At 42.4% G+C, this 16,747-nt stretch overlaps 1 protein-coding gene across 8 annotated transcripts in view; it reads right to left on the reverse strand.

Moving 5' to 3' along the window:
• The window catches only part of LOC121281782 (testican-3-like), a 697,102-nt gene that overhangs the window by 285,677 nt on the left and 394,678 nt on the right, over positions 1–16,747 (reverse strand). For all 8 annotated transcript variants that reach the window (XM_041194812.1, XM_041194784.1, XM_041194805.1 and 5 more), the window contains one exon: positions 14,493–14,607. In XM_041194812.1, coding sequence (XP_041050746.1) covers positions 14,493–14,607 — 115 coding nt within the window. The remainder of the gene's footprint in view (positions 1–14,492; positions 14,608–16,747) is intronic.

The following is a 16,747-nucleotide window of genomic DNA, read 5'->3' on the forward strand; positions in this document are numbered from 1 at the left end:
ATATTAGCATGGATAGAAGATTGCTAGCTAACAGGAAATAGAGGAGGCGTAAATGAGTCATTTTCTGGTTAGCAAGATGTAACCAGTGGTATGCCACAGGGTTCAGTGCTGGGGCCTCAGCTTTTTACAATTTATATAAATGACTTGGAAGAAGGGACCGAAGGCATGGGAGCTAGTTTTCCCGTTGACTATTTGGGGGCAGGGCCCACTCACCGACGGGAAAATGACGTGGGATGACGTCGGGAGGAACCCCCGACTTCATCCAGGTCCATTTAAATATTGAGGAAGGCGGGCGGACAGCAAAATCCGCTGTCCGCCTGCCGACCTGTCAATGGCCAATTAAGGCCATTGACAGGATAATTAAGATAATCAAAGACCCTGCCCGTCCAACCTTAAGGCTGGCGGGCAGGCCAGGAGCCCCAGCGGGCTTCTGATAATACATGAAACCTCATCCACTGGCGGGTGAGGTTTCATATACGTTTTTAAAAACTTAAATAAGGTTAATGTGCTTCTTATTAACATGTCCCATCTCATGTGACATTGTCACATAAGGGGGACATGTTAATAATTTTTATATTTCTCTATTTTTCAAGTTTTTTTACACAGTCAGTAATCTCCCTGAGACAGATTTTGCATGCTTGAAAGAGCACACTTTGACAGATGGCGAATCCTTCTCCCCCCCTGCACAGGAAGTGCCCGCCCATCAAGGGAAAAAATTTGGCCATGGTTGCTAAATTTGCTGATGGCATAAAGATAGGTAGGACAGTAAGTTCTGAAGAGGACATAAGGAGGCTACAAAGGGATATAGATAGGTTAAGTAGATTAACAAAAACCTGGCAATGTAGGAAAATGTGTAATTGTCCATTTTGGAAGGAAGAATAAAAAAGCAGCATATTATCTAAATGGTGAGCGATTTCAAAGCTTTGAGATGGAAAGGGATCTGGGTGTCCTAATGCATGAATTACAAAATGTTAGTATGCAGGTACAGTAATTAGGGAAGTTAATAGAATGTTATAATTTATTGCAAGGGGAATTGAATACCAAAGTAGGAAGATTATGCTTCAGTTATACAAGGCAATTAATGAGACTGCATCTGGAGTACTGTGTACAGTATTCATCAACTTATTTATGGAAGGACGTAAATGCCTTGGATGCAGTTCAGTGAAGATTTACCGGACTAATACCTGGAATGGGCTTTCCTGTTATAAGGAAAAGTTGGTCTGACTAGGTTTGTATCCACTGGAGTTTAGAAGAGTAAGAGGCAACTTGATTGAAACATATGCTGAAGGGTCTTGACAGGATGGATGTAGGAGGGATGCTTCCTCTTGTGGGAGAATCTAGAACTAGGGGTTACAATTCAAAAATAAGGGGAAACTCATTTAAGACAGGAATGAGGGGAAATGTTTTCTCTCCAAAAGGTCGTGAGTCTTTGGAGCTCCCTTCTTCAAAAGGCATGGAAGCAGAGACTCTAAATACTTTTAAGGCAGAGGTAGATAGATTCTTGATAAGCAAGGGGGTGAATTGTTATCAAGGGTAGGTGGGAATGTGGGGTTGAGGTTACAATCAGATCAGCCATGATCTTGTTGAATGGCAGAGCAGGCTCAAGGGGCCAAATGGCCTACTCCTGCACCAAATTCGCATGTTCATATATATGTTAGTATGTACTCAACCAGCCCACGCAGATAGAATCCAAAACAAGATGTCTCCTGTTGGATGTGATTCTATGATTGGGCAGCACGTGCTGAACAAACTTGTGTGTGCTAATAGCTACACTAACAACTAATTTAATATAATCAGTTGAGCTTGTAACATGGCTCATTTACTCTTGCTAGGAGTGACATGCATTCATATGTAGGGACCCTTTCTCCGTAAACAAAAGGTATTTATTTAAGCCTGGACTTTTTTTGAATTACCAGAGCTTGGGGAGCCCTTAGGTCTCCATTGCTTACTCCAAGGCAATGCCTTGGCCAACCAGAGTCAACTTGCTAACCAATCAGCATGTTTTCTCCTGCAGTATAAATTATTGTGATCGTTTGAAATTTGGAATTCTTACTTTTGTCCAGAGGGCAAGACGAAAAGCTTCGGCACCACACATTTCGGGGGCTAAGAACCACTCTCTGTTCTCAGCAATATAACTTGTTTTATCAATTATCATTAAAACTATCTCACATATGCCCAGTATGATCCTGGACCCAAAGTTAAAACAATCCATGTCCCAGCGTCCATGGAGAAATGTACACATTGATTACATGGACCTGTTTCAAAGAACTCAAGGTTAACCAGTACATCTTGGTTAGAACTGACCTTTTCCAAATGGACCAAATAACAATCATCAGAAATTGTAAATTGATTTGAGAGAAAAATAACAAATTTGGTGAAATAAAGAAGGAGAAAGGGAAAGATTTGGCTCCTTTTCTATGGTCACAGGCTTTTCAGGAGCTATTTTGCTTTCAGTGTACGGCATTGTTATGAACAGAGGAGGAGAGATAAACTGAAACTCGAGTACTTTCCCTTACTGTCCATATTCGGTGTTGCTTTGGAGAAGAAGATATGTGTTGTTCTTAGTCCCTAAAGTGTGTGGTCAATTTATAAATACCAGCAGCAAGCTTTTGTGTGTTTAAATGAAAAGGATTATTATTCACATATTCAACCGTAAAGTCTAAATGCTACATTAATCACTCCCACACAATACCCAGGTCTTTCTGGGTCTACAGATAGAAACTTATTTCAAGCTGGTTTCAGTCACTTGCCCAATATTGGTATTGTCCATCTGGAATGGCTTAGCTAAAAGCTATTGCTGTGTACTGGAGATAATGTATGAGTTCTTTACACTTACTCAGGATGAATTGGTTCCTGCATAGCTCTCATTGTTAGGGTTCCCATTTGGAGACATGGAGTCCAAGCTTATGTTTTGGGAAAATACGGCATGCGAGCAGACTTAAAAGTTGGAACCGTGTTATGTTAATCTCAATTAAAGATGTATTTAAAGTTATTAATGACCACACTGACTGTCATAATATGTTCTGAAGTCAGTTATACATGTCTAGAATCAGGGTCACACCATTGAGGGTTCCATTTTTTCATGGGTAAGCTTGTTAAGGCAGGTATCAAAGCTACAGCTGAGCCCAGAGTCTCAGCTTAGGGGTTAGTACTTCAGTAACTGCAGAGAGTGCTTATTTAAATGAGCAGACTATCCATTCAAAAAGCATATGAAGTAGAGGCCTTTTGTTGGTTGCAGAGTGCTCTGCTGAGTGCTAGAGTTTGTTCCTGCCTATCTTCCAAGGCTATAAAGTTTCTGAGACATATGGGCATTGTAGTCTCAATTGGAGACATAATCTCCAGCAATGAGGAGAGGAGGATGAAGAGGAGGAGGAAGTGAGACAGAAGGGCAGAGCAGGAGGTACAGAATGCACTGCTGTTGCGTAAATGGGACAGAGCTACGCTAGACCCTGAGGGTTAAGAGACACTCAGAGATCCTCAGCAGAGGTGCAGGAGGTCTTATGCAGCCCTTAAGGTCTACAGGCAGAAATTGAGTTATCTGCAATTGTCAGAGACTCAGTGCAGGAGAAGACTCAGGCTATCAAGTGCCACAGTCACATCACTCTGTGATATGCTCGCAAGGGAGATCTCCTCCAACTGCATAGGGGGACACCTAATGCTGCAACTTTGAAGGTTACTGACACGTTCAACTTCTTTGTGACAGGCTCCTTTCTGGCAGCCTGTGGAGACTGAAGTTGCAACATACAGCCTGCTGCACACGACTGCATAATGGTTTTCACTGAAACAATGTTCAGAAGGGCAGGAAATTACATCTACTGCACACAGAGTGTCCAATGTCAATGGGATAGAGCCCGAGGTGATTGCAGATTTCCCGAGTGCAGGGAGCCAATGGTTGCACTCACATTGTCATAAAGGTTGCTGTTGCACAGCCTTGCACCTTCACCAACAGGAAGGGCTTCCACTCATTGAGCGTCCAGCTGATCATCATCGGCGGATCATGCAGGTAAGTGCCAGGTATCTGGGCATCAGCCACAACTCTTTCATCCTGCGCAACTCAGAGGTGAAGGACCTATTTAGTGGCCCTGATTCCTTGGATGGATGGCTTATAGGTGACAAGGGTTATCAACTGAAGAGATGGGTACTGGTGCCTGCGAGGGTGTCCAGAACTGAGGAGGAAGGGGGTTACAAAGAGAGTCATGGAAGCACCAGGGCCATTGTTGAGCAGACCATCAGGGTCCTGAAGTTGAGATTCAGATCCATGGACTGATCTGAAGGGGCATTGCAGTTTTCCCCCTCATGGATGTCCCTAATGGTTGTGGTGTGATGCGCCCCACATAACCTCCCGAGGATGAGGTGAGGGAACACGGCGACGTTCAGACGTTCAGATGGAAGACCCTGGCCACGACTGCATGGATGGCTGTGGCACCAGTGATGCCCTAATAAGGCAGAGGTTTCAATAGTCTCTAATGCCCCTGCATCAGAGATGCGCAATGGCCACCATTTGTTATGATTGAGTCCTGTAACTGTCATATCCACACACCATCCATTTCCCAACATGAACACAAGAGTTCTTCAGCCCTGCATCCACAATATCAAGCCTCCCTCAACCTCTCAGACATAAGTGCGACAGTCATAGCACTTATTTAAAACATCAGCATGAGGGTCTGTGAGATGTGTATTTACAAATGAGAAAGGGTTCTTAAAAGCAAACAAAAGGAGCTCATCCATGTGTTCCTCTTGGTGACTAATGTGGATCTTTTTAGCATGTTGCCAGGTGCTCCGACGCAGTGCTTTTCCCTCACTTGCTGCTGCACTGGAGAGATGAAGGCTGATCTGCTACCTCCCTTGCCCTTGATTAACTCGGTGGGTGTCCTCTGTGTGGCTGCAGCCTGCCACTTTAGAAGGCTCTTGCTGAGACTCATGTAAATCCTCTGTCACCATGGCATTGCACAAGGACTGTGCCAATGGTGGATGGACGAAGGGGATGCTGCCCCCATCAGAAGTGCCCTGAGAGGTGCTTCCAGATGGAGGCAGCAGCTGCTCATCTTCCGGCACAAGGACTGGCTGGTCCACTCTACCAATCAATGAAGCCCTAGGAGCTGGATCTGTGTCCATGCTCCTAGTTGCCCTGTCGCCCTGGCATTTGTGAACACACCCTGCAGCACACTGGCCCAATATTGCACATACTGAGGCCTTACTCACCCTGGCCACCCTCATTAGGACATTCAACCTTTTCTGGCATTGGGACCATGTCCTTCTGACCAGCCCAACATTGATGACCTCCTCACCCACCTCCTCCCATGCTGCATGTATTTAGCTGGGTTTCCTCCTCTTGCCAGGGATGGGCATCAGTTGTTCATGCCTGGCGGAGACTACCTACAGGAGGGGTCTGTGGGAGTTCTCTTTGAACCTAGGGGATAGTTTGACACCACTCCCCCACTTCTCCCCTCGCTCCAATGGCGTTGCCACCTCTGTTGGGAAAGGTAACAACTGTACACTCCTCCAAGCAACAAAGTGGAAAACTTGTTCTGGATTAAAAAGAATACACCCTCTGAGCAGTGCCAAGGTTTGGAGACAGCAGAATTCTGAATATAATGCAATAATCTTAGAAGTCATGTGACACCATCCAGAATAAAGCAGTCCGCTTGATTGGCATCCCACCCACAAATATTCACTCGCTCCACCACTGATGCACCGTGGCAGCAAGGTGTACCATCTACAAGGTGCACTGCAGGAACTCACCAAGGCTCCTTAGACAGCACTTTCCAACCCCACAACTGCTACGATCTAGAAGGACAAGGCCAGCAGGCACATGGGAACACCCTCCAAGTGTCCTTCCAAGTCACCCACCATCCTGATTTGGAAATATATCGCCATTCCTTCACTGTCACTGCATCAAAATGCTGGAACTCCCTCCCTAACAGCACTGTGGGTGTACCGACACTACATGAAACGCAGAGGTTCAAGAACATAAGAACATAAGACATAGGAGCAGAAATTAGGCCATTTGTCCCATCGCGTCTGCTCCGCCATTCAATCATGGCTGATAAGTTTCTCAACCCCATTCTCCCGCCTTCTCCCTGTAACCTTTGATCCCCTTACCAATCAAGAACCTATCTATCTCGGTCTTAAATACACTCAATGATCTGGCCTCCACAGCCTTCCTTGGTGATGAATTCCATAGATTCACCACTCTCTGGCTAAAGAAGTTTCTCCTCATCTCTGTTCTAAAAGGTCTTCCCTTTACTCTGAGGCTGTGCCCTCGGGTCCTAGTCTCTCCTACTAATGGAAACATCTTCCCCATATCCACTCTACCCAGGCCTTTCAGTATTCTGTAAGTTTCAATCAGATCCCCCCTCATCCTTCTAAACTCCAAGAAAGCAGCTCACCACCACCTTCTGAGGGGCAATTAGGAATGGGCAATAAATGCTGACCTAGTTAGCGGCACCCATAATCCCATGAATGAGTAAAAAAAAAGCCTGCAAACTGCTTAATGACAAATTATCTAGAGAGGCTTAACGTGATCCTACGTTTCCTGGGTCCCCTGACACTGTCCCATCCCGTGCCGGGGGCTCTTTAAAGTACTGGCCTGAACCTCATTCTGGGTCACAGCCTACAATCTTGGTGGCTGGGCATCTTACCCTCTAGCATCAATTGGGCGGGATGAAGGCCTTAAAACCCCCTTAGCTTGATTAGCCCTAATCAACGTACTATCGGGCATGTTCCAAAGGCAGGCCCGGAAGTTGAAAAACTGCTGACTTCCTGATACAGATCTCACCCTCAGTGCCCCAGCGTATTATTTCACCCCAAGTATTCGTTTTGATATGTATGTTCCGGGGGAGGGCCCCACTCAGTGTGATGCAATTAGGAAATTTCGGAAGCTTCAGATTGCCTGTATGGAGGTTGGAAAGGTCACCTGACCCATGACGGCCATCAATAGTTCGTCAATGTCAATTTTAAGTAAAAGAAAGATCCAGAAGCTTCTCTGTGGACAAAAAGTCCAAGTTTAAAGCTATTAATATTACATGCCTTTATTGGGAATAACAGGCATCTTTTAAAAAGCTGGTGCTGAATGCCCTCCATTTCAATGCGTAACAATATTACAAAGATTTAGTTTAACTGTGAGGACTATTTCTTTTCTTCAGTTATATTCAGTATTTTGACAGCCATTTGAAAAGGAGTTTAATGAAAGAACAAAAAGAACAATGACGTAATTTGCTGGGTTTTTGCATGTATGTGCCATTTTAATGATTTTCTGTATTGTATTTAATTAAATATTTGTCAGAATATAAATACAAATTAACTAATCTCTTAAATGGTAAAAACTCAAATTTCATGGCAGCCACAGTGAAGGTCTGGTCATTGTAAATTATGTGACAATCTTGTGTCTAGAGCTGGAGCCCATGACATTAAAAACTAGCATTTTCCAATTTCTTAATTAGCATATCAAATTGTTAGATACTGTGATCTCTATGGCAACAATCTTGAAACAACGTGTAATTGGGATTTTAGCTGATGAATTAGTTCCTAAGCTTTAAAGGCATAGAAATAAAGAACAAAACTTGATTTTTTTTTGCATCTTTTAGTACATGAAAGCACACGTTTGGAGTTGATGTTGTAAATATGGACTGAAAATGATAATGGGCCGTTAACTTCCTTGGAATGGCAATCAGTGTTGGAGGTGGGGGAATTGAGGTTCAGAGATCCAGGGGCCTGTCAGTCCTTCTGGGAGTGGTAGACCTTGTGGAGGGGTGTTGGGGTGGTCGGTCCTTGGCGGATGGGGGTCTTGGGGTAAGGTGGGTGGGGCTGGCTGGTCCTTGGGGAGGGGTGGGATGGAGTGGGGTGGGTGGACCTCAAAGTAGGGCAGTGGGGTCGGTCGGACCTCAGGGGAGTGGGGAGTGAGTGAGTCCTCTGCGGTGGGAGGATGTGTGGGACCTTGGGGGACAGGTTAGACCTCAGACAGGGGCTGCAGACCTCAATGGGAGGAGTAGAGTGAGTTGAACCTCAGTGGGGCAGGATACCAGGGTTGGGGGGATTGGGGGGGGGGGGGGGGGGGGGGGGGGGGGGGGGGGTCATGTTGGGTTTTGGGGGGTGGTCGCGTCTGGAGGGGCTTGGATCAGGCCGAGTCATGGGGAGGGGTGCCAGGGCGGGTCTTGGATTGAAAGATGGGCCCTTGCCTCCCCTCCCCCTGGGGAGAGGGGGGTAGAAGAGGGTGGTAGAAACCCCATGCGGGTGGGAGAATCTCATTGGTCACTGTGGCACAGAATACCATGGGGTAGCGGTTAGTTGGGGGGTGGCGCCGTTCCCTGAGGGAATCGGGGGTGTGGGGTGTGTCCCATGGCAGAGGGTGGGGTGTGGGGGGGGGGGGCGGGGTCGGTCTGGATCTTTACAACAGTTACCTAAAAGTTAGAAGAGATTTTAACTCTTCTGAGTATCTGTTGGTGTAACACAGTCAGAACCATCCAAAGTTTGAGATTTAAATTGTATTTTCAGATGGTTCCCAGTGCAGGGCAATTGTCCAGTAGAAGTTTGCACTTCTGGGTAACTGCCATGCAAACCTTACCTGTGAAGTTCCGAGAGCGGTTCCCAGCACATCTTTGAGGTACCCTCCCAATGCAATGCTCGGGAGCTCGCAAGTTACGGCCCATTAATATAACTGATCAATTTCCAACCACTTAATATGACCATAGTTATACTTCCTATGCTGTGAGATTGTCCACAAGGCATGATATATTAAGTCAAATTGGCCACTGTTGAATTCGCCAGCTTGATTTTTGATGGAACACAAGAGTTAAGGGGGTTAAAATTGGAAGGTTTGTGCTGCATTCCTAATGCAGGAAACAGGCAATAAATTGATTAAGAGCCTGTAATTATAAGAAGTCAGGTATGGGGTCTGTTCATATTGCAAACATTCAAAATGTACAAATACCTTTGCTAATCAAAACAGTGGCAGGAAGAACCTCATTAAAGGGATCTTGTAACTTCTTCTGATTTCATGGTTATCATTACATTCAGGAGAGCGAAGTGTTTTGAAACAGTGTGAAGGAGACTCTTAGGTGATGCTTATCAACCATGTGGAATGTTAGGCCTCTTTGGGAGTTTCATAACAGTCAAAACTGGCAATTTGAAACAGTTCATACCGACTTTGACATGAAGGGTGACATCACCTTTGACGCTCACAAAGCTGGCAATGCAGGGAATAACCAATTCCTGATCGCCAGTTTCTGAACACATGTACAGAGGGGCATAATAAGGGCATACTTTCCTTTGTTCCTCACTGTACAGCGGACATTGGCCAATGTTATGACATAGCAGTTGGTGAAAGCTGAGTTGTTTAAACTCTAGATGGAAACTTGAACAACGACCATAACCTATATTTTCAATTGGTATGTTTGAAATGCAGCTCTGAATTCAGGAATAAGACCACTAAGCCTCAAGAGATTTTTTTTATATAAAACTAAATTAAACATTTATTAATATAACAACTAATTAAACACATACACATGTCTACAAATTACTACCTTAATAAATTTTAAACAAGTCCCCAAATTAATCACTCCCAGGAAAATCTCCACCAAGGCAACAGTAGCCCATAGAATTTAAACAGACACCAGGCAAAGCACATTTGACCTTACAAATTCAAAATAAGGTTCCTTGCAATTTGGTTCCTTTGTAGACACAGTTGTAGGCAAATAGGCTGGTTAGATCTTAAATGCCTCTGACTTACACACACAAACTCCTTTCTGTTTATACCTAGCTTTTCCTTTGAAAGTAAATTTTCATGGTATCCTAGGCTTTTAACATCACATCTTCTAACAATAACATTTTCATCCCACTAATTTTATTAGCAATGTAAACACATTGCTTGGTATCTCCCAGCTAGGTGCAATATTTTACTCCCACTCTTGAATGCTTTATTCAACTAAATATAAATTTACACTTCACCTTCTATCCTCCTTACTGTTTACCCAACTAACGTCTAAAACTACTATATCAAAGCACTCAGACTAGCTGTCTTTAATCCAATTAGGAGACACACAGACACATAGATAGACACAAACCCCAATACAATTCCATTTTAAAAATAATTTCCAATAACATTATAGGCATTAACATCTCTTCAAGACAACCAACTTTTCAGAAGTTACCTCTTTTCCCTGGGTGTGTGATTAATGCTTCAGGTATGAAGAGAGTCTAGCGGGGACCAACTGGGCTGGGTAAGAGGAAAGCTTGTGAGTATCATTCAGGGGATGAGTAACCCTTTAGTCTACTGGTTCAGTTAAAACAGTCAGCTGGAGGAAAAGTGCCAGTTTCTACGGTTGAGTTAACGACAGAGTGCCTGGGTGAAAGAGACCAGTCTTTCTTTGGATTAAAGAGACTGAAGGGCAAGGATGGGGCCTGCGTGGGCGATTCAGCTTTGTGGATATCATCCAGACAAGCAGATGCGTAAAACTTTGATCTCACAGTTTAAAGTAAGACAGATGGTTGTCCTGTGGACAGGGTGGATTCAGCTTCTGTGGGGTATTTATAAAATGAGAACATAATTGTAAATTTTGTTTTTCATTGATAGGTTCTGCATAATGTTATGTGCATTTTCATCAGCCATTTGTGTGCTATTCATATCCTTGAAATTTTGAAACATAGTTCAAGAAACTTTAGTTTGAGATTGTTATAATCCTTTGCCTGTGTTATTATTTATTTTGTTCAAGTCTGAATCCTCGTAACAATTCATGTGTTACAATGACTTGCTATAAACATACAAATTGTTACACCTTTCCATTGACAGCTGTTTTAATTCACCACATAGCAGCTTTATATATTGCTCAATGTGAATATATATTGCTCTTCATTAAATAGTAATTTTCTTAATTTGAATGGACATTTCCCCACGGTGAGAGAAGGAAATCATGAATTGATAAACTAATCCCTTTGGCTCTCAAGAAGAGCCATAATGGGTTCAGTGTTTTTCTTTTCTATTAAACAAGAGACCACGGTTATCCAGATCTTATGAATGCTGACCACACAGCAAAAGATCTAGTAGCTTTAGATTTTACCTGTAGACATCAAGAGCTGGATTTTTCCACGGGCTTCAGAAATTGGCTCGACCTTAACCCATTCAGAGTCAAAGTGCTCAAATATGAGGAGGTATAGCAGTTGTCCACAGACGAAACTGCAAGTATGTTTGTTCCTAATGTAGCCACTAGCATCTAGAAGGCAAGGGCATCAGATAGATGGGGATATCACCTCCTGGAAATTCCCCTCCAAGCCACTCACCATCCTGACTTGGAAATATATCACCGTCCCTTCACTGTTGCTGGGTCAAAATCCTGGAACTCCCTTCCTAACAGCACAGTGGGTGCACCTACACCACATGGACTGCAATGGGTCAAGAAGGCATCGCACCACCACCTTCTCAAGGACAACTAGGGATGGGCAATAAATGCCGACCCAGCCAGCAAAGCCCACGTCCCATGAATGAATAAAAAAAACATTTTTTTCCTGAAATTTGAAATGTGTGGCTTTATCAAGCACTCCAATAGGGAAAATTCACCTGATGTTTAAGAGGATAATCAAATTTTTATTGCAAGATAGCAGTGCAGTCATGCCCTCCCAATGCTTTATAATAAAGAAAGTAAGTTTTAGGGCACTAAAATTAGACTGGACAAACCCTGTCAGTTCAACAATACTGCTGTTTGGATTTGGGATAATTTTGATATGATAAAATGGATTCAAGCACAATACAATGGGTTATTTTGGGAAATAAATTAGTCCAAGTAGAAGCTTGATTAAGTGAAATAAACAAAATGTGTCAATAATTTGGACCAAGTGGGTACATTTGATCCATGTTTTAAAGATGATATTTTAGTGGACAGTAAAGTTCCTTCAGGGTTCATGAATGAGATGATAATGGTAAATACAGTGTAAAATTGATTTGATTAATGACACAAGATAGAAGCAGGAAAATGAGATCACCAATTGGGAACATGCATAGGTGAATTGGAATAAATCACCTGGGCACAATTCATCAAAATATATCAATCTGGGAGCAAACTACACACATTCTAGTGAAAGTCAAGAAAGTGTCGGTGAGAGTAGTTAATTGTGAAAGTATTTGTGTATTCGCCTGTAATAGGAAAACTGCATTTGATACCCTGGATAATTGCCAAGATAGCAGGGCTACGCAACAGGAGATGAGCGAAGATCACATGACTACCCACTGCCAGAGTCTGTTGATAGGACAATGTGATGGCCCAAGAATGGTTTGTTTGTGTGTGAATGTATGTGCACTTTCACAAGTCTGAGTTATAGTGTGTGTTAACTAGCACACAGAATAACATTGTTAAAATGCACTGAAGACCAAGCCTCAGGTATCCCTGGTTACTTCAAACAGGACAACGTAAGATGGTTAATATGCAATAAGAGAGTGAGAACACTTTAAAATTAAGGCACTGACACATGCTCCGTTTGGGGAACTGACTAACTAATCAATCAGGACAGAGTTAAACACACTGACACCTGTCAGAGGCATAGGAATCAAAGTAAATCGGGTCATTGAACTTGGATTCACAAAATTCAAGGTTGGATTCTAAGCGTTAACAATGAAATGGGGCAACTGAGGGCTAGGGAGTAGTAATACTTGCCAAGGGTTATCCACATGATGGTTAAGGGTAAAGCGAGAAATGAAACAAGTTCATGACTTGTTGATAATATAGTATACTGTAGCTTTCCGTCCCTCTCAGTCTGCATTTGGTGTGAAGTATTGGTCAAATAAAACTTAGACCAGTTATCATTATGTATTGCTTAGATGAGCCTGTACAAATTAAGGAAGAAAACAAGGAATTATGTCAGAAAAAAGCTCTCTCATATTTGGGGTAAAGGGTTACCAATGGATCATAATCAACAAATGCAAAACGGCTAAAGGAACTGTTAAAGCAATACATTTAAGTGTTCTGATGTAAATATAATATTAACCAACTGCAAACTTCCAGATGATCCAAAAGAAAGCCAGAAAGAAAGTTAATGGGTCAAGTGAAAATTAACCAAAAGTGGTCCAACCAAGTGCAATAAGGAGGTAATGGTAGCATTTTTTAAAGTGGTTAAATGGTTAGGTATCCCAGCATGCTATGTTTTAACATTTTAGCCAGAGAGCAACTGTGGAGAAAATATGAGCACATATAATTTCGAAGCTACAAGACAGGGAATGCTGAAATTTCAAAAACCTCAGGTTAAGAGATGGTGCAAGAGGGGCTAGTTGTTAGAGGACAACAATATACCACAGTAACTGAAAGTACTGAAATACTACTAAGAACTATGGAGGCCTGCAAGGCCACATGCAGATTAAGGCTGGTTTATGCATCGGTGAGTACCTTAAACAAAGGTCAGGGTTGGAAATAAAGAGATTAGTATATTTCTCAAACAGCTCAAGTGTGTCATCAGCTGGGTGGAATACTTTGAGAGTACATGCAGCCCAAGGTAGCCAAATAACATAATGATAGAATATGTTCCTTCTAAAAGTTAAAGTGCCCTTGTGGGCTGTTGTGAGTCTTTTCACGTTAATGGTAGCCCATGAAACTGCAAGTCTTATCAGCTCCAGCTTTATGGAGGAAGCAAGTTGTATTAATTCATCATTTAATGTAATACTGCAGAACATCTGTATAAGAACAATACCGTTATTACTAAATGTATATTAAATATTTTATTTGAAACCACTTGGGCCTGAATTACACAGAGGCTATTGTTGCAGGACTAACAACCCCCAACAACACTCGAGAAGCTTGACACCATCCAGGACAAAGCAACCCACTTGATTGGCACCCCATCCTCAAACATTCACACCCTTCATCAACGATGCACAGTGGCAGCAGTGAGCACCATCTACAAGATGCACTGCAGGAATTCACCAAGGCTCCTTAGACAGCACCTTCCAAACCCACGACCGCCACCATCTAGAAGGATAAGACCAGCAGACATATGGGAATATGATTACCTGGAAGTTCCCCTCCAAGCCACTCACCATCTTGACTAGGAAATAAATTGCCGTTCCTTCACTGTCGCTGAGTCAAAATCCTGGAACTCTCTCCCTAATAGCAACATAGGTGTATCAACACCACAGGGAGTGCAGCAGTTCAAGAAGACAGCTCACCACCACCTTCTCAAGGGAAATTAGGGATGGGCAATAAATGCTGGCCTAGCTAGCAAAGCCCACATCCCATGAATGAATAAAAAAAAACCTTCTTTGCAACCGTAACCATGGAAAATCCACTAACATTGAATTATCTGGTGGGCTTGAGTTAAAGGTTTAAAAATAACAAATGTTGCATTTTTTTTAAATACAATTATCCTATCATTTTTTTTTTACAAATGCATCCTGAATTGAGGTTGACACGTGCACTCCCACATAATTAAAACTTTTTTAATATAAAGATGAAGAAAAAATTCTTTGTTAAAGTAAAATGAGTAAGCATCTGTTTTCCTTGTAAATATATCCTTACCGGAGAAGAGTAGACATGGCCATCCGTTCCACATATAGGATGAGGATGAACTACTGGACATGGTTTGCAGTTTGATCCTTTCCATTGCTTGTGCGCCAGGTCTGTTTCTTTCATGCTACACCAAATATAAGTGTAAAAATTGTTATTTTCTTCTGCTGTCAAAATATTCCAGATGAGTAATATACTATAATGTTGAAGCATAACATAATTTTCATTATACAACAAAAAAAATAAAGCCGTTGAAGCTTGTGACTCTTGTAGCTAACCTCCATTTTAATAAAAAAATGACATTCTGATTATTGCTAATATTCATTATTTTTATTACCATGCCTAGCAGATTATTTTGACCATTTATTACTGTTAGTACAGAACCTTTTCCTAATATTCGTTTCAAATTTAGTTTTCAGCGTTGCTAGGAGCAGACTTCACAGATGGGTGGTTAATTCAAGGACAAGGCTTTGAAAGCAAGGCCTAGTTATTTTGACACAACCTCCCTCCTTCAGTGTGGTTGTCCCACCCCTGGTGAGAAGGGGAAAGAAAACCACTGCAGTAGTAGAATGGCTCCCAGGGATGTAGTACAAAAGGTGATATCTTCAGAACAGCAACTGATAGAGATAGATTAACAAAAGATGTGAGACGTATCCATATAATCAAGGATGCAAGTGGAATAACTTTAGTGAAAGAGGATGAAATCAAAGACAGATGGGGCCATTACTTTAATTGACTTATGAATGAAGAAAACCTAAGAAAAAAGTTAGAAGAGGTTGCTGCAAAGCAAGGAATGACAACTAGCATCAATCAGGAAGAAATCAGAACCGCACTGAAAGGAATGAAAAATAGCAAAGCAGTAGGGCTGGGTGAGGTAGCAGCTGAAGCATGGACCTCCCTAGGTGAATATGGGGTCCAGGTCCTGAACAAGCTACTCACACTGTGTTATGATAAGACAGAAAATCCCAAAGGCATGGAGGCAAAGTGTTTTGGTGCCAGTACTCAAAGGAAAGGGAGACATCCAAGATTGCAAAAAATACCGAGCAATTAAACTCCTCCCAAATATCTTCAAGGTATGGGAGAGAGTAATGAACAAGTGACTGATAAAAATAATGAAAATCCACAAAGGTCAGGTTGGATTCATGCTTGGAAAAAGCATCACATATACCACTTTTATTTTGAGACAAGCGATGAAGAATAATCGGAAAAGCCAGTGCAACGTGAAGATTGTATTCATCGATCTAGAGAAGGCTTAAGACAGATGCCTCAGGGATGAAGTCTGGAGATGTGCTAGAATTCGTAGAATCCCTGAGAAGTACATACACTATTAAAGCACATGCACAGGAAGTGCTAGACAAAAGTAAGAAGCAGTGTGGGGAACAGTGAAAGTTTTGAAGCCAAAGTTGGACTGTGCAAGGATCGGAACTGAGCCCCTTCCTCTTAAAGATTTTCATGGATGTTCTTGAGTGAGCAAATGTGACAAGAAGTGCTATGGTCAAGGATGTTTGCAGATGAATTGAGCTATATGATCGGGCTGATGAGAACATGACTGGTTGTAATTTTCAAAAACCCCTGCATTCTGGAAAAGTCTCAGTGGATTTGAAAGTTGCAAATGTAAGATCACTATTCAAAGTGGAGGGAGATAGAAAGCAGGAAACTATCAGCCAGTTAACATAACATCTATCATTGAGAAAATGCTAGATTCCATTATTAAGGTGGTAGTAGCAGGACATTTAGAAAATCATAATACAATCAGGCAGAGTGAATATGGTTTTGTGAAAGGGGAATTGTATTTGATAAATTTATTAAAGTTCTTTGAGGGATTAACAAGCAGGCTGCATAAAGAGGAACCAATAGACATTGACCCAGTTTTTTGTAAAGTTGGAAGGGCTTTGTGCCCTAGCCAAAATGACAATAGATCTGAGAATCTGGAGGTCCTGCCCCTGAACTTGGTATCCACCATTTTCGTTGAGGGGAAGAACAGGAATGAGAGATACCTCACACATCCACAGTTCACGGAGCCTGCTGCACATTCATAAATGCAACTGCCTTCAAACAGAAGCAATTTTGGTCATCCAGGTTTCTGAAACATGACTCAAGGACTTTAGACATTTGAGCAAAGGATCTAAACATACCGGAGTTATTTGGAGAGGTAAGGTACCCCTTTGGGAGAGGTCCAGTACCCCTTTGGGATTGTTAAAAGCATACATGAATGTCTGCGTAAAATGTGGGTATGGTCTTTGGAACTGTTATACTGTCAAGTCACT

This window comes from Carcharodon carcharias, chromosome 1 (genome assembly GCF_017639515.1).
Source record: "Carcharodon carcharias isolate sCarCar2 chromosome 1, sCarCar2.pri, whole genome shotgun sequence".
NCBI classification, from domain to species: Eukaryota; Metazoa; Chordata; class Chondrichthyes; order Lamniformes; family Lamnidae; genus Carcharodon; species Carcharodon carcharias.